The 19,887-nt window shown below is 55.6% G+C and overlaps 6 protein-coding genes across 6 annotated transcripts; 3 read left to right on the plus strand and 3 right to left on the minus strand.

Moving 5' to 3' along the window:
- Positions 1-415: 415 nt before the first annotated feature.
- On the plus strand, positions 416-1,700 carry KVR01_002773 (uncharacterized protein; the record flags this gene model as incomplete). The annotated part of the gene is made up of 4 exons (XM_044793084.1): positions 416-493; positions 581-768; positions 825-981; positions 1,101-1,700. The coding sequence occupies 4 exons, from the start codon at positions 416-418 to the stop codon at positions 1,698-1,700; spliced, it is 1,023 nt and encodes a 340-aa protein (XP_044647788.1).
- A 105-nt stretch (positions 1,701-1,805) lies between these two features.
- Positions 1,806-5,433, minus strand: KVR01_002653 (GTPase BMS1). Its single transcript, XM_044783365.1, has 2 exons — positions 5,326-5,433; positions 1,806-5,229 (listed from the first exon to the last, which is right to left on the minus strand). The coding sequence occupies exons 1-2, from the start codon at positions 5,384-5,386 to the stop codon at positions 1,850-1,852; spliced, it is 3,441 nt and encodes a 1,146-aa protein (XP_044647668.1). The 5' UTR covers positions 5,387-5,433; the 3' UTR covers positions 1,806-1,849.
- A 1,075-nt stretch (positions 5,434-6,508) lies between these two features.
- Positions 6,509-7,564, minus strand: KVR01_002858 (uncharacterized protein). Its single transcript, XM_044781401.1, has 3 exons — positions 7,247-7,564; positions 6,972-7,188; positions 6,509-6,912 (listed from the first exon to the last, which is right to left on the minus strand). The coding sequence occupies exons 1-3, from the start codon at positions 7,509-7,511 to the stop codon at positions 6,642-6,644; spliced, it is 753 nt and encodes a 250-aa protein (XP_044647873.1). The 5' UTR covers positions 7,512-7,564; the 3' UTR covers positions 6,509-6,641.
- Positions 7,565-8,991: 1,427 nt separating this feature from the next.
- On the plus strand, positions 8,992-9,633 carry KVR01_003895 (uncharacterized protein; the record flags this gene model as incomplete). Its single annotated transcript, XM_044782854.1, has 4 exons — positions 8,992-9,198; positions 9,263-9,303; positions 9,377-9,445; positions 9,543-9,633. 4 exons carry the CDS (start codon positions 8,992-8,994, stop codon positions 9,631-9,633), a joined length of 408 nt encoding a protein of 135 aa, XP_044648910.1.
- Positions 9,634-10,294: 661 nt separating this feature from the next.
- On the plus strand, positions 10,295-11,775 carry KVR01_003968 (uncharacterized protein; the record flags this gene model as incomplete). Its single annotated transcript, XM_044788245.1, has 2 exons — positions 10,295-10,503; positions 10,572-11,775. 2 exons carry the CDS (start codon positions 10,295-10,297, stop codon positions 11,773-11,775), a joined length of 1,413 nt encoding a protein of 470 aa, XP_044648983.1.
- A 236-nt stretch (positions 11,776-12,011) lies between these two features.
- KVR01_002513 (uncharacterized protein) lies at positions 12,012-18,633 on the minus strand. Its single transcript, XM_044781349.1, has 3 exons — positions 17,594-18,633; positions 13,757-17,497; positions 12,012-13,694 (listed from the first exon to the last, which is right to left on the minus strand). The coding sequence occupies exons 1-3, from the start codon at positions 17,890-17,892 to the stop codon at positions 12,338-12,340; spliced, it is 5,397 nt and encodes a 1,798-aa protein (XP_044647528.1). The 5' UTR covers positions 17,893-18,633; the 3' UTR covers positions 12,012-12,337.
- Positions 18,634-19,887: the final 1,254 nt, after the last annotated feature.

Here is a 19,887-nt window from a genome sequence, read left to right on the forward strand (position 1 = left end):
GAGTGGGGAGAATATGCCGACGGGGACGAGTCGAGCCTAGTCTGCCCACCGCTACGGCTCTTGGTACTCAGCGCGTCATGGCTACCACATTCCTGTGCGCGTTTTGCACTGGTGTGTTCGAGGGGTACCAGATCGGTCAACCGGCTCAGAGATCATTGTACATATGTACTGTGTGCACATACATGACAGTGGAGCAGGGCCAGGGGGAGCACGTCGCCCGCAATGAGCTTAGGCTGAAGGTTGCACAGATATACCCGCGATATGCTTGGCATGCCACCATGCGCGTGTCGGCAAGCGCTTGATAATAAAAAAAAGACCACGAGTCGACTGATTCCTTCTCAAATACCTGGTCTATAAAGCACCTGCTCCTCCGACCGCATAGTCTCCTTCCGAGGTCGGTACTTGTAAAGCCTCAATGCTTCGAAACACCATCAGACAGTTCTCAAAGTCCTCAGCAACCATGTCGAAAGCTCTCAAGCTGTCCTCCGGCTATGTAAGTAGCTCCTAGCTTTTGCAAACGCATGTGACCATCAATCAGCTCGTGAGCGCCTCAGCGACTGACTTGCGCCCTCAATTCCAGAACATGCCATTGATTGGCTATGGTATCTGGAAAGTCCCCAAGGAGAACGCAGCCGACTCGGTCTACAATGCCATCAAGCTCGGATACCGCCACATCGACGGCGCCCATGACTACCAGAACTCGGCCGAGGCCGGGCAGGGAGTTCGCAGAGCTCTCGAGGAGGGTATTGTGAAGCGCGAGGAGCTCTTGTGAGTACTTTAAACGCAGACTTCCCAGACGCCTGTACTAACCAAGGCCGCCTCAGCATTGTTTCCAAGCTCTGGAACAACTACCACGCCCGCGAGCATGTCCACGAGATGGCCAACTTCGAGAACAAGAACTGGGGGGTTGGATACCTTGACCTGTACCTGATTCACTTCCCAATCGCACAGCGCCACATCCCCATGTCAGAGCTCAAATATGTAAGCACCAACAAGTCTTGTCCCTATCCTGGCCCCCATCTCTTCACGGGTTTGGGAGTGTTCCAGAATGGCAACACTTTTAGGAACTGTGGCAGCTTGACTTACTGACAATCCATCAGCCCTGTTTCTGGGCGGATGCCGCCCAAAGCAAGGTGACGGAGCAGGTCCCCGTGCCCATCCAGGAGACGTGGCAGGCCCTCGAGGAGCTCGTCATCTCCAAGGACAACCCCAACGGCATCCTGCGGTCCATCGGCGTGGCCAACTTCAACGCCATGCTGCTGTACGACGTCCTGCGCTACGCCAAGATCAAGCCCGCCGTCAACCAGGTCGAGCACCACCCGTACCTCGTGCAGCCGGGCCTGATCTCGATGTGCCAGGAGAACGGCATCGCCGTGACAGCATACAGCTCCTTCGGCCCTCAGAGCTTCATCGAGCTTAGCAACAAGCGCGCCCTGGGCGCCGGCCCGCTGTTTGAGAACGAGGCCGTCCTGGCTGCTGCCAAGAAGCACGGCAAGACGCCCGCTCAGGTCCTCCTGCGGTGGGCGACGCAGCGGGATATTATTGTCATTCCCAAGAGCAACAACCAGGAGAGGCTGGCGCAGAACCTGGACTCGACGGGCTTCGACCTGTCTGAGGACGAGATCGCGGCCATCTCGGCGCTGGACAGGGGCCTGCGGTTCAATGACCCTGCTGACTTTGGTCTGAGGATATTTGCTTAGAGCTGGTTTCAGGGCTGTTAGTAGATCGCGGCAGATCGCCAACATAGCAAATACAGCAAGTGGACCAAGTAGCCGGCCATCACGATATTCCGTGGGGAGCCGTGGTGTAAAAATGTCGTAGTTCGGATTAGACTCTTGGAGGTATCTCTCTACTTCCTCCTCTTGCCGCCACCACCGCCCTCCTCCCCAGACCTCCTCTTCTTGCCCTCCTTGCCCCAGAACTCCTTGGTCTCTCTCTTCTCCCTCGCGGCCTTCTTCTCCGCCATCTCGGCCATCTTCTTCTTGAACCCGGCCCTGTTCTCGTCCTTCTTGGCCTTCCTCTTCTCCGCGACGTCCTTGCGGATCGTCGTCAGCTTCTGCATGAGGTCGCGCGCCTTCTTCTCCTCGCCGCCGAGCACGACCGCCCGCTTCTGCATGTACGTCGGCTTCTTCTGCGCCTTGGTCTGCACGATCTGGCTCTTGTAGGGCAGCTCGGCCGCGAGCTTCCTCGGCACGCGCAGCGGGTTGAAGTGCCTTTCGGCGCGCTCGATCTTGCGGTACTGGCTGTCCTTGTTCTGCGGCGTCGGGAGGGCCTCCTCGGCGCGGATCTCGCCCGTCAGCCGCGCCCGCTGCCACCCGACCAGGTTGGTCACCGGGTTGTAGAAGCGGTGCGGCTTGATGGGGTACCACGCCCGCAGGAACACAATGTCGCTGAGCAGGATCTTGTCCTCAAAGGTCGCACGGAAGTGGCCTTCTGGCTTGGACAGGGCGCGCTTGATTTGACCCCGGATGCCAGAGACTGTCTTGATGGAGGCGCCCTCGAACTTGGCAATCTCGAGCGAGCTGTTGAACATGTCCTTGATGAAGGCCGTGTTCTTGAAGATCTTGTAGGGAGTACCCGTCAGCTTGAGCTTCTTGACGATCTCCGTGGACTCGTCCACGCTCAGCACGGTGCCCGTTGCCGCTATCCTAAAGCCAGGGTTGGAGCTGGCGAAGTTGTTGAAGCTGACGAAGCCTGTGTTCGGCGCGATCAGTGGCCCGTAGAAGGTGGCGAAGCAGTGCATATGCTCCGGCGTGTACTTGAGCATCCTGTTCCGTACTCGGGAGTCGGAGATGCTGTAAATAGGCATCGACTGGAATCTTCTCCAGCCCAGTGAGAAGATGAGCGGGTCGCCAGTCTTCAAGATCTTCTTGTGCCATCTGTGTCGTTTTATCCGCACCTGAACGAATCCGAATCTGTCTTCGGTGGCGGACAGACCTCCCACGATAATCGGCATCTTGGCGTTGAATTGCTTGACGAACTCGGCTGGCACACCCTCAATGACCAGTTTGGCGTATTTGCCTGCCTTGTGGCCCTCCACCAGCGCTCGTTGTCTCTCGTCCAGATTCTCAAACTCGGCCTTGTTGATGTCCAGCTGTTTCTGTATCATGGCCTTTTGGGCGTCGTACCAGTCGTCCTCGCCGAACTCGTCCTCACCTCCGCCCTCCCGACGAGCGTTGGCCTTTTCGTTATTGAAGCCTTCGCGATCCTCTTCTTCAAATCGCAGTTTGAGCTCCTCTTTCCGGCGAGCATTCTTCTCCCGCTCCGCTTCCAGATCCATCTCGGGGCCATGCTTCTCGCCTGTCTCAAGATCTTCGAAAGCGCCGTCACCCTCGTCATCGTCGTCATCACCACCCTCGCCTTCTTCATCTCCGGAGCCGAAACCGTCGAAGTCATCTTCTCCGTCCCCATCTTCATCTTCCTCGTCGTCCAAAAGCGTAGCGGTAGTGAACTTTTGCCTCAAAGCTTCAATGCTCTGCTCGTTCGACCAGTACGATGCCAATTTGTCGTCGTCAAATATTGGTATGGACCGATCGTCCGCCTGGTCCTCCTTCTCATTCTTGGATTTTTTGAAGAAAGTCTCGTCTCCAGAATCCTCTTCAATGTTTTCCTCCTCCTCCTCCTCTTCCTCGTCACCTCGCCACCTCCTGAGAATTTCGGGTATGCTTAGCGAGTCATTGTACAGCATTCGTGCCAAATTTGCCGCCTGGAACGGGGCCTTCTTGCCATGGCGCTGCTTGGCGCGCTCCTCCATGTTTTCCTTCCACCTGAGGGCAGCCTCCTCGTCGCCAGAGTCGACATCTTCCTCATCACTCAGGTCTTCCTCGTCTGTGCCCTCCTCACCTGATATCGAGCCCAAATCCGAATCACTATCCGCGAAAGCAACTTCGTCATCTCCGTCCTTTTCGGCGTCCTTTCGAAACATCTTGCCAAGCTTTTTCTCATTGAATTCGGCCTCGACGTCGGAAGCGTCCGCCTCTGGGTCAGAATCGTCGTCGTCGTATTGTATATCGTCCTCAGCGTCATCCTCGGCCTGGTCAGCGACTCTGCCCTGCCTTTGGGTCTTGCGGCCAGTATCGTCATCGCCAGCCGATTTGAGTTCCTCGCCGCCGGCGAACAGTTGAACTCCGTCCTCGGTCTGACCAAGGAGACGCCTCTCGGACTGGAGGTTGATGATGAGTTCCTCACCCTCGCCTCGCTCGACGTCCTTGGCGTCCTTATCGAATGTGAACCCCTTATCACGGTAAATGTAAATGGCGTCTCCATCCACCTGCAGGCCACTTCGGTCCGACATTGGAGCGTACAGCTTCTTGTCCTTGTCATCGAGGCGCCGCCTGCCGGTCTTGCCAGTGATTTTGGCAAGCGCCTGCTCCATGGCCGGTGTTGGACACGGATCGGGCAGAACCTCCACATCTGCAAGAGTATAATCGCCCAGGCCAGGTATATGTACTCTTTGCCCCTGTGATGCGAAATTCGTGCCACGCAAATAGCCAGAGAGTACTATTGACCGGTCACACTTTTCGTTCTCCTCGATCTTGGTCGGGTGTGTGATGTCGCGCCAACTGTCGATGATCGTGTAGGGGTGCGAGTTCCTCCAAATCAATGGCCTCGGGTTCTTCATGATGGAAAGAAATCGGGACAGGTTGTGTATCTCACGATCGGGATAGCGCCCATTGATGACTCCCGAAAGGTAGAACAAGTGTGCGCCTTGGTAGAGCTCGCTCCATAACCTATGCTTTAACCTCTTCTTTGCATCCCTTAGAGTATGTGGTTTTTTGAACAGGTCAAGATGCGTGAGAATACCAAAGACATTACCCGGCATACCTGTCGCAGCCAGGATGTTCAGGAACTCCATTGTCTCCATTTCGAAGCCAAAGTTACCATCGATCATCAGCAAGATGATATCAGCTACTTTGGCGACGTCGACCATAGCCTCGAGCTCGTTGGGACATTCGAGGAAGGTCAAGCGCTGCTTCTTGGAAGTAACAACGGTTACAGGCCCCTGAGGATTCGATATCGTCTCCTTTGAGTATCGACGGATCATACTCTTGAGGAGCGTCGTCTTGCCCACGCCGGGCGGGCCAACGATGGCCACGAGCCGAGGTGGCGGTTCATCGGGGAATCTGTCGACGAGAGGAACATGGAGACGCTTTTCTTTTATATCGGACGATCGTGCAGCTTGTGCTTGAAGTTTCCCGGGTCTGTGTACGGCAAAAGCCTTTGGGTTATCTGGAGGCAAATTCTGTCAATCAAGAGTCCGGCGCATGGCGCACGAAAAAGAGGTAGAGCTTTGATTTAAGTTAGAATTCTGGCAGAGGAACATACCTCCGGTGTGCTTCTTCTTCTCCTTCCCCTTCCGGTGAGGCTTGTTGCTTTGCGCCTCCATGGTTGCAGAACCTTGGACTGAAAATCCTCACAACAGCAGAAAGAAACCAGGCCGGGATGCAGTCTATGGAAAGGCAAGTCAGTCCTCTAGAAATTTTGAGAGAGGTTGTTATCTTATCGTCTATCGATAAGATTACAGGGGTTGATTGCAGGGATTGTATTGCTGGGTGGATTTCAGCAACCGACTTATACGTCCTAGCCCACACCAGGCCAAACCATTAAAGGCAAATGAGGTGGCCAGGAAAACATCACTCGTTGTCTTTCATCAGCGACAACTGCAGCCACCTCACAAACCTGAATTGGACTGCAATAACTAAAGAGAGGTGGCCGCAGTAAGTCCCTGCACTCGGCTTAGCTAATCAGCCAGGTAGTCTCTCACGATGGAGGATAAAGGTAACTATAACTTAGGTGGTTTCGTTCCTAATCTCCATACATATAAAATATATGCGGCACCTTCATTACAGTGGCAAACACTCAAGACCCAGTGATTCTTTTTTTAAAAAAATACAGAGCAAATAACAGTACAGAGAGAATACAGTGCTGCTTCCTAGAGTATGTCGCGGTCAATATGCCCATCCGTAAGATGCTGACCTGCGAGCTGGCCGAAATTGCAGTCGGGCTCCGCCCGGCCATCTCGAAGGCGAATAAGAACTGGACGGATGACATTGTCACACTGATGGACGGGCTCGAAGATGTTGATCGGCTGGTAGTAAAGGCGTTCACGGATGTGCCAGGTTTCAGCTGTGTACAGACCTCCTGGGTCAACTTCAGACTTTATAATTTGGACTGGGGCCAGGCTCTGGGTGGCAGGATCCAGGCGGTCAGATCTCCAAGCGTGGGTGTCATCAATGGGCTTCAGGTGATACTACCTGTGCTTTAGGACAGAGGGATAGAGGTTTTGGTAGGTGTTGAATAGAGTTGTTCGAAAAAGCTGCTAGTCGAGCCGCTTTGGAACAAATTTGTCATTGAGAGGTAACAAAACTTATCTAGTTGGGCAGTGATCACTGCACAACCTCTTGCGGAATGCCCATTTCTAGATAGCCTGTAGGACGATGTACTGTAGGATAGCATATCATGTTCATATCATGCGGGTAATTGGGTAGAAGGAATTCAGCTACAACAGCTCGATGATAGCTATTAAATTTTAGGCAATGTGGCTCTATTACTGCAATAACAAAAGTGATGTGTCCTGTGTAATTCTGAGAAAAGATGAGGGATGGGCAGAGTGTTGCCCGTTCATGCAATCGACGGCAGCCTCATGGGGGTTCGACCCACTCCGATGATCCCAAGGGACGAAATCTGGCAGTCGAAAACATCCAGTCGTCTTCAGGGCCAAGATTAGGGTCGAACTGGTAGTTGAGCCAGTGACCGATGATCTCGCCGTCTTCCCAGATGGGCGATTCCCAGGAGCCAGATGGTGTGTCATCCGGAAAGCCCATTAGCTCACGCCTGGGGCGCCTCTTGGAGATCTTGAACAGGCGTGGCTCCCTATTCTTGTTGGGCGTTCGTTGGAGGAGACGTTCTTGCCTGTGATATGTCAGCATGTTCGAATATGGCAGACCAGGTACAGAGCAAGTGATCCATACTCCTCATCAAACAGCTTCTTGCCCTGTTTAAGAAGCTCGTGCTCACGTAGCCCTCTCTCATGCAAGCCCGCCAGCATAGCGTGCTTGCGGCTGGCGAGCATGAGAACACCCTCGTGGGAGTAGGAACGTCCTGGATGAGAGGGATAATTCTTGTTCTCAAACTCCCAGTGGGGGAGGGTGTCCATCTCGGCAGCCTTCAGTCGGTAGAATTTCATTGCTGGGAGCAGGTCAGCCGGGTCGCGTGTACGTCTCCCGGGGGCGGCAAAGAGACAAACCGTCAGAACGATGGATCTCAAAGGTGTTGACCTTCTGGCGGTAGCTGCCATCCTTTTCCCAGAAGGAAGCCCGGACGTATTCGTCCCAACCCGCCTTCCACTCCTTCTTCTTCCTGGCCTCGGCCTTGGCCAAGGCCGATTTGGAGGGTGTCTGGGGGTTCGCTTTCGCCCTCTTCCGGGCCGACTCCGAGGCGGAAGCGGGCTGAACAGCATCGCCAGAGGAGCCACGACGCTTGCGCTTTGGGGTGACGGGTGGTGACTGCATGTTCACGATGGAATTGGTTTCTCAGGCACGGATTTCAGATGTGCTGAAACTTCGCAACCACAGCAGGTCCAGTAAGATATTGACAATTGGACTCGTGGAGATCCCAAGATTATATAGACAGAGCTTCAGGTGGGCTGAGTGGGTCTCCGCTGTTTGCTCGGGCAACGCAGCGCGGGAGTGGACTCGGATGCATGCATATCATCCGAGTTCAAGGCGTACCCCGCGTCGTCTGAACCCGCTCGCACATGAGATCAGCCTCTTGGAGGACATTCTGGGTCTCTGTCATTCGATCCCGAAGGATGTGAATTCAACCATCGTGCAACTTTCCGGAATACCAGTCGTTGGAATGAATGGCCGCTCGTGAGGAGATGAGCCAGGGTAAACAGTGTTGCCATACACTACACTACACGCACTGGGCTCCATAGTGTAATGGGAACGTGAATGCTTTAGCCTTAGTGTAAATGTAATGTAGTATAAATGCCTTCAGTGTAAGTGTATGTAGTGTAGTGGGTGAGACGGACCCGTCGGATGCTGCGCGACAGACGCCCCGGCTAAAAGACCACAATTCCAAGTTACCTCAATTCGGAATCCAACACTTGTAAGCCCGTACCGTCACAAGGGGCTTGGTTATTCTCTACATACTTGAGCACCAAGTCACAGGCTCAGCAATTTTTTGACAAGACTACTACCATTATGGCATATTGTACTTCTCCTCTGGCCCCCAGAATCTTCAATTTCCTTCCCCCCTCTCTCCCGAGCCCTTTGAAGAGAACTTAGGTAGACTAAGCTCTCAGCTTTGGATATCCGTTTCTTGCTTTTTCTCCACTTACTACTAATAGACGGGGCTAATGTAAGAGATATTGTCAATGTGCGAATCCCACTGAGAGTCTTTGGTCAGCCTGTCAGATTCTGAACTAGGTATTTGACAACAAGATGCTTTGCATCGGCGAGGTTTAGACCACATGAGGACGGACTCTTGATCGGGCATTGCTACCTAGGCCGATGTGGTGTAAAATTATGTCGGTGGGAGATTTCGACTGATCAGATCACCGTGTTTCCTAGCTGAGTGGCCAGACACGGCTGCGATGGCTTGGTTTCTAGGGCTTGCTACTGGAACATATCCTCCGAGGTAACTGGCCAGCTGGGTAGGAGACAAATCAGCCACATGGACTCTGCAATGACGTTGCGAATTTCTTGAGCATGTGGCAGCAAAGGTGGGAGTAGCGTAGATAATGTCATCTCGATAAGGATGGCAAAGCAGCACAGAGCGAGCACTCTGAGACACTCAAAACTTGGCCAGGGCAGGTAGGCTGGTAGGCAGGCACGACTTAGTAGAGGATACGCTGCAGCAGCTTCGAGGCGAAATAGTGGGGTCTGGCCGCGTCTATCCGATGGCTGCACCCACGAGCAGCCTGACAGCGAAGCAGTGCCCGCCTTGGTGCCCACCTACCTAGGGAGATAGCATGACGTATATGCCCACATGGTGCCGCGTGGTCATGCTGTTGCCGGTGCTTGTTTGCTCCAGAATCCTTTCTGTGTCCAGGTTTTCTATAAGAATAAGCCACATCCTCTCCTGAGCAACATCAGCCACAGCCATACCAACACCCTCTACACATCAACATTGCGTCCTAGATCCAGCCCATCACCCAAACACACAGAAACATCCACCAAAATGCCTACCTACATTGTAAGTCTGAAGAACTCAAGAACCCTGGGCATCACCAGCCGTGTCTGACAAATGCGTTCCGCAGGTTACTTGCAAGGAGGATGCGACCCCTGAGCAGGTCGACGCGTAAGATCAACCACCAACCACATCTTACAATACCACCTTGGGCCCAATAATCAGACTAATTGGACATGTATAGCGCAAAGAAGCATGCCGAGGACCAGGGAGGCAAGATCGGCCACTCTTACAACCTGATCAAGGGGTTCTCGTACGTTCACACACCGCCCGGGCTGCCAGGATGCCAGACTGCCGGGCTGCATGTTCCCGAACCAGCATTTCGCACTGACACCACGCCTCATCTACAGTGTTGATTTCCCCGAAGACTCCATCAGCACGCTGGAGAGCCACGAGCATATCAAGGCCGTCGAGAAGGACGCCCCGGTCAAGACCCAGTAGAGACGAGTGGGAGAGGTCGACTGTTCCATACTTCCATAGATGGGTCCAGCATACGGCGTCCTGCACCAAGGGGCCATGACTTTTCAGACAGGGCATCCGTCATAACGTTACGAGCAATGATTTGATAAATCCATACCTCACGGCTCTCCCTTGAGCCGCTACATGCCCACTGTCCCACCAGACAGACTCGTTAGGTCTCGCCGTGCTCTTTGTTCTCGTCCCCCACGCTTCCTGTCATCGCGGGGTAAACGGCGCCATGCCCCCACCACCGCACCGTCACCTCACGGACCGTTATCTTATCTATCAGGGTCCAGTCAGAGCCCGCCTTCCCGCAGAAATGGGCCCACTCACCCTGGACTTGGCTGCTATATCCCAGTGCACTGTTAATAAATGCCCGCACTGATCAGCTGGGCTGCTGGGTACGGTGCCGCCCGGGTGCACCTGCCCGTCAAGCTTTGATCGCTAAGCAGTGTAGCCAAGAGGCTCGACACCCTGACACCCTACACCCCAGGACCCCAGGCTCTTGCCCACCGCTGTCAACCACCTGCAAGCAGCTCCCAATGAGGTCACATACCTTGCTCGCGATTCAGATGACTCCCCCTAATAGTTGCAACAACTCCAAGAGAGCCCACCACCCTCCTCTGTCGTCTGCAATGCCGCCATGAATTTTCTCATGAGGCCAGTGAGGTGCTCTCACTCATCACGAGCCTCAAGCCAGCTCATCTACTTACGGACCCCTACAAAATGCACGCGACACTTGTCGTCCACCCCTCGGCCGAGGAGGCACACGAGCTTTCCCCATCACGATGACCAGGTGCCTCGACTCGCAAAACAGCCTCTTCACCAGCTGAGCCTGGCAGACCTCGTTAAGTAAATATCCCTCCTCGTCCTCCATGGACCCGAGTGACTAGTCGAGACTCAGCCTAATAAGAGAGCAGGCACGGCCGGCCACCTCTGTCGGCAGAGGCCCTCCTCTCTTCTGCCCGTTTCACGCTGTCGCTGCTCCCAATTCGTCTCGCACACCGCATACAGGCCCTGCGCAACCTGCCCTACATTGTGGTGTCCAACAGCCACATCACCAAGATTTACAACAATTACGAGCACTCGCTCTCCACCCTGCTTCCATGGCTCGAGGACTCCCCCAACAGCAAACACACCCTCTCCACGCTCGAGGATGAGATCCGCTTCACCGAGGTCCTCGCCGAGCTGGTCCAGACCCACACCGACACCATCCCGATCCTCGCCCAGGGTTTCCTCGAGTGCAGGCGGTACATAAGCCCGGCCGAGGTCACGCGCTTCCTGGACGAGCACCTGCGCGCGCGCATCGGCACGAGGCTGATCGCCGAGCAGCACATCGCGCTGCACTTCTCGTCAAAGCCGCACTTCGACCCCGGCGCCTCGCCCACGCCGTGCACCGACCACCCGTCCTTCATCGGCGTCATCGACACGGCCCTGCGGCCAGCGGGCGTCATCGACTCGTGCGGCGAGTTCGTCGCCGACATCTGCGAGCTCAAGTACGGCGTCCGCCCGCGCTGGGAGATAGACGGCGACCCGGACACGACCTTCGCCTTCGTGCCCAACCACCTCGAGTACATCGTCACCGAGCTGCTCAAGAACGCCTTCCGCGCCACCGTCGAGAGCGGCATGACCAGGGAGCCCGTCGTCATCACCATCGCCCCCGAGCCGCCCACCGGCGACAATGACAAGTCGTCGCCCCCGGCCCAGACCCCGCCGGCAAGGCACTCGCCCACCACAACCAGCGACGCCATACGGCCCCTCGATGACAACGCCCCGGGCGTGACCATCCGCATCCGTGACCGTGGCGGCGGCATCGGGCCGGAGATCCTGCCCAACATATGGTCTTACTCATTCACCACCATGGCGGAGGATAACGATGTGCCCGGCGTGGGAGGCGGCAGCGGCATCATCAACAACAACCTACATACCAGCTCCGGCATCGACGCGCTGAGCGTCATCTCTAACTCCGGCAACGGCGGCAGCTCCATCGCGGGGCTGGGGTACGGCCTGCCGCTGGGGCGGGCCTATGCCGAGTACTTTGGCGGGGGTGTCGCCGTGCAGAGCTTGTACGGCTGGGGCACGGATGTGTACCTGAGGCTCAAGGGCGTCGGGCGGATAGAGTGAGTGAGGGGGCTAGCTGGCGAGGCTTCCTTCTGCCACGGCCTAGAATCGGCCTGCTCGTGTTTGCCAGCAGTGCCATAAGCCAAGAAGTGGGCGGCCGCCACGGCACAGAACATGTTGCATGCATGTATAGACGAAGGAGGGCGTCGTTCAAATAGGACCTGTACAGAGTGACAATACATAGTAGCAAACTAGTTGCGAGCCACCATAGCACACAATCTTTGTCAGAAAAAGCCTTTCACGTTTGTAAAGGGATAATATGATTTCCCAAGTCGAACTATAGACACTCAATTATTAAAAGCGCCCGAGATTCCTGACCCATCAAGCTCCATACAGAAGATGTTGAAAGACCGTGTAATAAAAAAAATGATATGCTGACGCCGCTAGATAATAACCCAAAGATTCTGTCAGAGGACCCTCTCTCTCATGCTCAAAAATGGTTACCATCATTAACCCCCACATTTGCTCCGTGTATTAATAGTACTTTTTGCGTTTTCCAAGTCGCATTCCAAAGATCTGGAGCTGTTCCTTTCCCCCCAAATCATTTTCTTCCCAGCTTCACCCATTACATGTTCGCCAGCTCGTTGTCGATCTGGCGGTCCATGAACGTCCTCCGCTCACCCGCAAGCTCGGTCTGCAACCTCTGCTCCACCAGGGCGCGCACTTGCTTCTTGGTGACGGTGTCGAGGTCGACCTCCCGCAGGACGGCCTGGATACACTCAGTGATGACCACGTCGTCGGGTCCGCTCGCCCCAGGGCCGCGAGTGAAGTCTACAGACAGGGTGGACTGGTTCTGCTGCATGTATCCGCTCATGGCTGTGCCAGCGCGGGACTGCCCAGCGCCCATGCCCAAGTGAGACTGTGCGCGATCCTGGTATGGCGAGTTGCCCCGGTCAAGACCTGCGCCAACGCTGAATGTGGAATGTCTCTGCGCAAGGCCCGGGTGATCCGTGTACGGGGCCGTGAACGTCGAATTCCGGCTCATGTGCTGCTGGAACGGCGCAGGAGATTGTGGTGGGGCCATGTAGGCTCCACGGCCGAGAGCGCCGGTCAGGACTGAAGGCTGGCGTACGGACGAGTACACGGACTTCATGTCGTCGAGCTCGTACTCAACACCGCCCGCGTCGTAAGGGTTGTTCATATCATGAATTCCACCCTTCTCGGTGTAGCCGCGCCGCCCAGGCAAGTTGTTTTGCAACGCATGGTCGTCCCAACGCTGCAAAGGAATGCTGCGCGGGTCGAAGCCTTCGTCATCAACGGCGACGATCTGCTTCTGGCCCTTCTCACCGATGACGATACGGGTGTTACCCCACGAGAAGTTATCCTGGTTCCAGAAGGAATAGATGGGCAGGATGAAAGAATAGACCGGGTAGGCCATGATGTAGATGATCATCCAGCCAATGTGCTGCCACTGCCTCTTCAGGATGAAGATGAGCGCCTGAAGACCGTACACGGCTGCTATCATGATGATTGAAATCATCGGGAACTGACCCGAGTGGCTGGCAACTCTGTAGATGAGGTAGCCAAGGTAGATGGTCGTTGCCGGCAGGATGATAGTACCAAGGAGATCGATCAGCACGACAAATCTCATGCTGAAACAGCAGAATCCGCACATGTCCTTGAGCCACATCAACTCGACCAGGTTGTGAATCGTCGAGTTAATCCATCGACGACGCTGAGACAACAGGACACTCCATGTCTCGGGAGCAGCAGTTTGGCAGTAAGCATCTCCGGTGAACTTGTATGACATGTAGGGAAAGTGCTTGGTCATGAGTGTGGTCAAGAAACGATCCTCTCCCAGAGAAAGCAGGTTCTTCTTGTGAAGGGTGTCAACACGGCAGTCACTGTACTCTCGAATGATTTCATCTGCGATGATGAGAGGCTTGCCCCGATCGGAAGTTCGAAGTCGATACATGGTGAAACTAGTATTTTGTTAGCTGTCGCACAATCAGGGTTTTCAAGATCAGGAAGGGTCTCGACTTACCATCCAGGCAGACAAGTGACGCTACCAAACAACGACTCAAATGCCTTGGCCAAGTTGTGAGAGATGAAGTACTCGTAGACCTGGATCATCGTCCACCATGACCTTTCCTCGTTCTGTAAGCTAGTCTCACCACAGATACCAGCGATCTTGGCGTTGTGGGCACAAGCGGCGACCAATCTGTTGAGCGAATCCTCCCGGACGCAGGTATCGGCGTCTACCATAAGCAAGTACTCGTAAAGCTCAGGATCGACACCGATAATGTTGTTGATCTGATGGAACATCTCCAGCTCAAGAGGGCTCATGGGGGCACGGTGGTGCACACGGTTCAAGAAGCTCATAAGCAGGATTTGAGAATCACGCTTGCCACGGTTACCTGGCTTTGACTTCTTCTGCTCAGACTCCTTGCCGACCTTGACGACCACTATGTATGGGACGACGTTGCCCTCATACTCGTAAAGACCAGAGTAAACCTTGCCATAATTGAGCTGCTCGCTTCCAGTGCCAACGGATTTGAAGGGTAGCGCTGGCGGGTCGAGTTTAGGATCAACCCCGAGAATGTCGAGCACGATCTTGGGCGTCGGGCGGTCGTTGCCAGCACCGACGAGGACACCATCGCAGATAACGCAGATAAGCTTGCGCTTGTTGTCGTACTGCAGAGCTGTGAGAGAGTCCAGAGCCTTGCGGAGCGAGTCCTCGCCCTCGGTGTAAGCCGGAACCTGGCAGATGACGAACTTGTCCTGTGGGGCGGGGCGTCGCTTGGAACCGAACTGCAAGGCTGCCAAGAATTTGACTCCGATCACCATACAGATGATAATGGTAAAAGCGAGTAGAATGTAATTGTTGACTTGGCACCTGGCGCTGAACCGAAACTCCGGGATGCCGACGTAGAAGGTGTTCTTGATGCAGTTGAGACTGTTTGCCAGACTGGTGGACTTGGTAACGTTGTGCGAAGCGTCTTTCAATAGACTGTTCCACTGAGTCGTGATGTCTTCGCCTAGGTTGTCCGAGACAACATCTGTTAGATCGGAGTCAAGAAACCTATACTGAGCCAAATTGTTCTGAACGTCCAGCGTATGGAAATAGTCAGTCAGGTCGTAGATTCCGCCATCGTAGATGACCCAGTTGTTGAATCCAGCCTGGCCTTGGGAATAAACCTTCTTTTTGTCGAAGACGAGGTCACCCTTGTAATACTCCTTGATCTTGGGGACGAATGTGGCGTAGTACCAGTTTGGGTCGGCCAGAGCCGTATTCGGGTCTGGCTGGTAGAATCCTGAGGTGTGCTTTCCGTTCGGGTTGGTAACAGTAGTGTTCTGAACCAACTGGATCATCTTGTCTGTCACAATTCCAGGACATGTAGTGATGAGGGGCCGCACGAAGTATCCGTCGAGGTTTGCGCCAGCGAACGGTTCCATAATGGCCGAGGTTGTCTTGATGTTGGTGTCGCTGTGTTGTGTCTTCCAGAACTTGGAGATATCGTAAACGTGGCCGTGTACACTGACCCAGAAGTCGTTGTCTGCAGTATGCCCGGCGACTTCTTTCGATGTCCAGGCTTTGTCGAAGTTGGGACAGAGCAGCAGACCGAACCAGATGATCCAGAAGACCACGAGGGCATTGGCGAGGACAATAAAGAAACACAAGACAAACTTCTCTCGCCAGGCCATGCGTACATCCGGTCGCTTCATCCGACCGATGAAGCTCAGTAGGAAAGAGGGAATCCAGAACGTAAGCGCCCAGACAACAGCGACCCAGATACGCCGGCTCTTGTCCACAGGTTCCTCCTCGATTTTCTTGCCGTCAGCAAGTTCGGGATCCATCATGCCAACGAATTCGCCCTCTTTGTTGTAGTAGTACTGCTCCTCGTGTCGGTGGGTGTCGCCTTTTGTTCCAAGGCCATAGTCACCCTTGGGCGGTGCACGCATGCTCTGGGCCTGCTGTGAAGGAGCGATGGATGGTGCCCGGGAACCACCTGGACCCAGCCCGAGAGCAGCCGGACCAAGCAAGGTGGCCTGACTACGGTTTCTCGAGTGAACGAGACCCTCGTTGCTCTCGTTTGCATGGGCATCGCCAAACGGAGACTGGCCGAAATACCCACTGCCGTTGGTGTTGGCGGAATATCCTGTTTCGAGGCCGGTGGATGCCATGAAACCACCCATTCCTAGGCCCATTCCCATTCCCATACCTGCGCCTGCGATTTGCCTGTTGTCGATCATACCCTCGGCCTCCCACCATGCGTTCTCGTGCATCCAGACGCGCTCGTTACCAACAGCTACCTCGCCATTGCTCCAGCCCCTCTCGAGGAGCCAGCCTTCGATGCCATCTTTTCCATCCCTGCACCCGAGGATGGAATAACGCTGCACGAATTCATCATGGTCAAAGTCTGCGGTGAAGTCCAAGTTCTTGTTTCGGCGGTTGGCCCACTCAGGCAGCCTCCAGGCGCGCAGCTGGCGCGAGACACATCCTGCAGACCAAGCAGAGGTGATGGACGGTAGTCCAGCGATGCTGGCCGGCGAGTCATCCGTCGGGTGGATGGAGAGGTGATGCCACGCGCGGCTACTACTCAGGAGATTCTGTAGGTCCACTCGCGCATTCCGGCCGAGGTTGATGCCCTCGCCCTCGACAGGAAACAGCAGCTTCTTGAGGAAACCATCTTGGTCGGCAGCAAGAGCGAGCTTTTCCAGCACTTCCTCGCGCTTCTCGAGCTCGTGCTCTCTCTCCCGTCCAGCCGGGCCCGACATGATGCCCAGATCCGGGGCAACGGTATTCACGGCATTTTGCATCTCGCGGAGAACCGAGCTCCCCGCGGCGGGAATGTCAATGCCGTCTTGCTTCATCTCGGCGTTAATGCCGGTGGTGTCGTCGAAGATACCGCGCAGGGCCAACGCCTTGCCTAAGTCTGGGTCGGGGATTTCCAAAACGGTGATGCAGACCGTATCCTCATTGTCGTTGTCGGTGTTGTTTGTGCGCGCCCCACTGTCACTGCCAGAGGCGCTCCCGCTACGAGGTGCACGACCCATCTCGGCAGCGATGGCATTGTTTGCCTTGGTAATGACCCAGTCCACAAGAGCCTCGTAGAGACCCCCAATAAACGTCGACCTATCTTCGGTACTGCACTGGGTCGCAAGCACCTCGGGCTCGACCCCGAGCAGACCGCTAGCATCCTCGATGATATCATCGAATGCATCCTCATCGATCTGATAGTCAAGGGTGTTTCCAAGCTTCAACAGCCCAGCAAGCGTCGAGATGAGGTTCCTGTGGGCGGAGCCCTTGATGCCGATCTGCTTCAGGGCGTCGCGGAAGTCATCAGCGGCAGCAGCGTCGTCGCCATTGATCAGGTACGAAGGTGGCTGGTACGTGTTGGATCGTGCCAGGAGGGTGTAGCTCTCGGGGCTCTTAAGGCCAAGGAACTCACGCTCTGCCGGGGTAGCACTCGCGCTGAGGAGGTAGTAGAACACGTCGAAAGCACGGTTTCCGGCCTCGGCCGGGATGTTCAACAGCCCCTTTTTCGTGTCGATGCCGCCCTGAGAGAGTGCCAGGGACGCCCCATGGAGGTCACCGGCGAGGTTGAGTGTCAAAGTCACGGCGAGGCCAGCCTGGCGAGGGGTCGATGGGTTGTGTGGGGTCACACAGCGGATGAAGGGGAGGACTGCTTCGAGGGCCTTGAACAGCATAGGGGTCATCTGCAAGGGCAGACCATGCTGGAGGAACGGCACGAGGACGGACGGCGTCGACGTGTGTAGAGAACTAGAAGGGTTTGGAAGGTCAGCATTGGGGAGGGAGGATGTAGTGCGTGTCGAGCATCTCGCGGCCCACGATCAGGCAGAGCTAGACCCAACATACCTCAGAATTATGCAACCATCCTCTGCCCTTCGCCTGGCGTGTTCCCACGCGCGAGCGCCAAGGGCTGTGTCGATGGTGCCTCCGGACGAGTGGTTTGGAGGAGGGGGATTGGCCGTGAGCCAGGTGTTGACGACGACACTAGAGCTTGCATCGAGAGCGTAGGGCTTGCCCTCGACGTAAATGTTGTGGATGGAGTTGAGCAGCGTTGTAGTGCTGACCTGAACCGACTGCTGCCCAGTCCCCCGGGGGGCACCAGGCAAGTCTGATGCCACCGAGTACATGGACATTCGGCTCGCCATGTTGGGCGAAGAAACGCCTTCTCCTACGTGACGGCCACCAGCTCAGATGACGGATGCTCGAGGCCTGTGGTTACTGGTGTGAATGCACGCCTGGGTTGGTTGTGCCCTGCAGGTCGAGATGATGGTCGACGACGCAGGTCGAAACAATCGAGCGAATGTGGTGAGGTTGGGGGAAGTGCGGGTTCGTTCGCTGGGCAACGCTGGAGAAGTCCAACGGCGAGTCGACTCGCTTCTGCTTGGTTCAATTAAAACAATTGCAACGCAGGTCACCAAAAGTACACAAGAAACAAAGCGAGCAAGAGGTAGAAACTTAGTATCAACGACAGGAAACCAACCACCAAAGCGAGTGAGGGGGTTGATTGATTCGGGTCGCAGGTAGAGTTGACGACGAGCCAGAGATGGAGAGAAAATGTGCCTCCCATACGCGAGCGGCAAGGCTAACAAGGTACCTAGGCAGGGCAGGGCCGCTGGGTCGGTGGTGGTGGGTGTTTGGGAGGAGGCTCTGGCAGTACTCCGTAATGCCTGGGCACGCTACGGAGATGTGTGGTACAGACAGCCCTGGCAGCGTCCTGCTGGCTGACTGTGGCCGGCCGAGTGGTGTAGATTTCAGGGCCTCGAACAAGATGATCCCACCCGCACAGCAGATCCACCTGCCCGGCACAGAGCGAGAGACTACGGCAGGCGATTAGGACCCCAGGTGCAGAATACGAGGCCAAGTTGGCGAGGGTGCATGATTTTGGCTGGCTGGCTGGCTGGCTGGCTGGCTGGCTAACTGGGCCAAGCAACAAGGTGAAGTGAACTGGGTGAGTGGGACCCCGTACTCCATCCTCCGTACTCTGTAGCAGGGCCTGGAGGACCATCGACGGGCTCTCAGGACTGGCTAACTTGAAGGGGTCCGGGAGGGCGTGTGGACGGGGCACAGCTGGCACTGTCCCAGTCGGCGGCGCCGGCTGGTTGGTACTGTGACGCAGAGGGACAGGCACGGTATGGTCAGGGGAGACTGGTAGGGGGGTACGGACTACGGAGTACGGGGGTTGCCCCCTCTGCCCACCTCTGGCCCCCCCCTTTGTGGTGTGCCCGCTCCCGTATCCATCCTGCCCTCCTGCTGCGCGCCTGCCCGCTGCCACTCTAAAAATATATGCATGCGATGGGCGATGGCAAAAAAACAGTGGAGGCCTGGCAGGGAATACGAGAGGCTAAAAACTCTTGATCGAACAAACCCGAACCGGCTGCAACACGACAGGCCGATCGACAGAGAACCAGACTGACTGATGACGGACTGACTGGCTGGCAAGCTGGCTGATGAGTTGTCTGGTTGTTCGTCTCTGCTGCCGTTCTCGTGCAGTGCAGTTGCAGTGCAGAGCAGTGACACAGGAAGGTGCAAGCCCTTTTTTTCCTGATTCTTTCAAGTACACAGTAGACTTTACTGGTCCTGTATCCGCTACAACGGGCGCTCCACTTACTAACATACCTAGTCTACTATGTAGTAGGTACCTAGTAAGCATACTATGACCCCCTGCCCCGTCGAGTCGGAATGGATCAGGGCAATCAATTCCAGTGGCTTGGGGACGAGATATGAAGTCCTCAGGTGTTCTCTCCTTTTCTCATGTCTTACCGGGACGACTCACGCTTGTACTCCGTACACAGCACTCGGTACGTACGGCAGCACGACTGCCACAGGACTCGCAGACTCGCTGCACGCAGCCCTCGCCCTCCAGCCCTCCAGCCCTCCCGGGCCTCCCTCGCCTCGCACAAGTACCGCTGTGAGCAGGCCAGGCTAGCCCCAACGAGGAATTTTGTGAGAAAAGTCTCCGAACGCGCCTCAAATCCAATTTCTTTTTCCTCGTTCCCGTCCGCTTGCTTACTCGGCCCACGATCCTCAACCCTGGCCCCTGCCAGTCAGGCATGGCCTGCCCAGGAGATGCTAGCTGGCTGCCTTACCGCTTCCGTCTGTGGGCAATGGGCATCATCGCCAGATGGATATACTGACAGCCA

This window comes from Diaporthe batatas (assembly GCF_019321695.1).
Source record: "Diaporthe batatas strain CRI 302-4 chromosome Unknown Contig00003, whole genome shotgun sequence".
Classification (NCBI taxonomy): Eukaryota; Fungi; Ascomycota; class Sordariomycetes; order Diaporthales; family Diaporthaceae; genus Diaporthe; species Diaporthe batatas.

Bases quoted from the DNA above. Each gene is read 5' to 3' on its own strand.
- KVR01_002653 (XM_044783365.1), bottom strand. From the start codon at position 5,386: ATGGAGGCGCAAAGCAACAAGCCTCACCGGAAGGGGAAGGAGAAGAAG. The intron at 5,230-5,325 runs GTATGTTCCTCT...ATTTGCCTCCAG, and splicing joins GAAGAAGAAGCACACCGGAG to ATAACCCAAAGGCTTTTGCC.
- KVR01_002858 (XM_044781401.1), bottom strand. From the start codon at position 7,511: ATGCAGTCACCACCCGTCACCCCAAAGCGCAAGCGTCGTGGCTCCTCT. The intron at 7,189-7,246 runs GTTTGTCTCTTT...ACCTGCTCCCAG, and splicing joins TGAGATCCATCGTTCTGACG to CAATGAAATTCTACCGACTG. The intron at 6,913-6,971 runs GTATGGATCACT...GACATATCACAG, and splicing joins AAGAAGCTGTTTGATGAGGA to GCAAGAACGTCTCCTCCAAC.
- KVR01_002513 (XM_044781349.1), bottom strand. From the start codon at position 17,892: ATGGCGAGCCGAATGTCCATGTACTCGGTGGCATCAGACTTGCCTGGT. The intron at 17,498-17,593 runs GTATGTTGGGTC...AAACCCTTCTAG, and splicing joins GATGGTTGCATAATTCTGAG to TTCTCTACACACGTCGACGC. The intron at 13,695-13,756 runs GTAAGTCGAGAC...ACAAAATACTAG, and splicing joins GTCACTTGTCTGCCTGGATG to TTTCACCATGTATCGACTTC.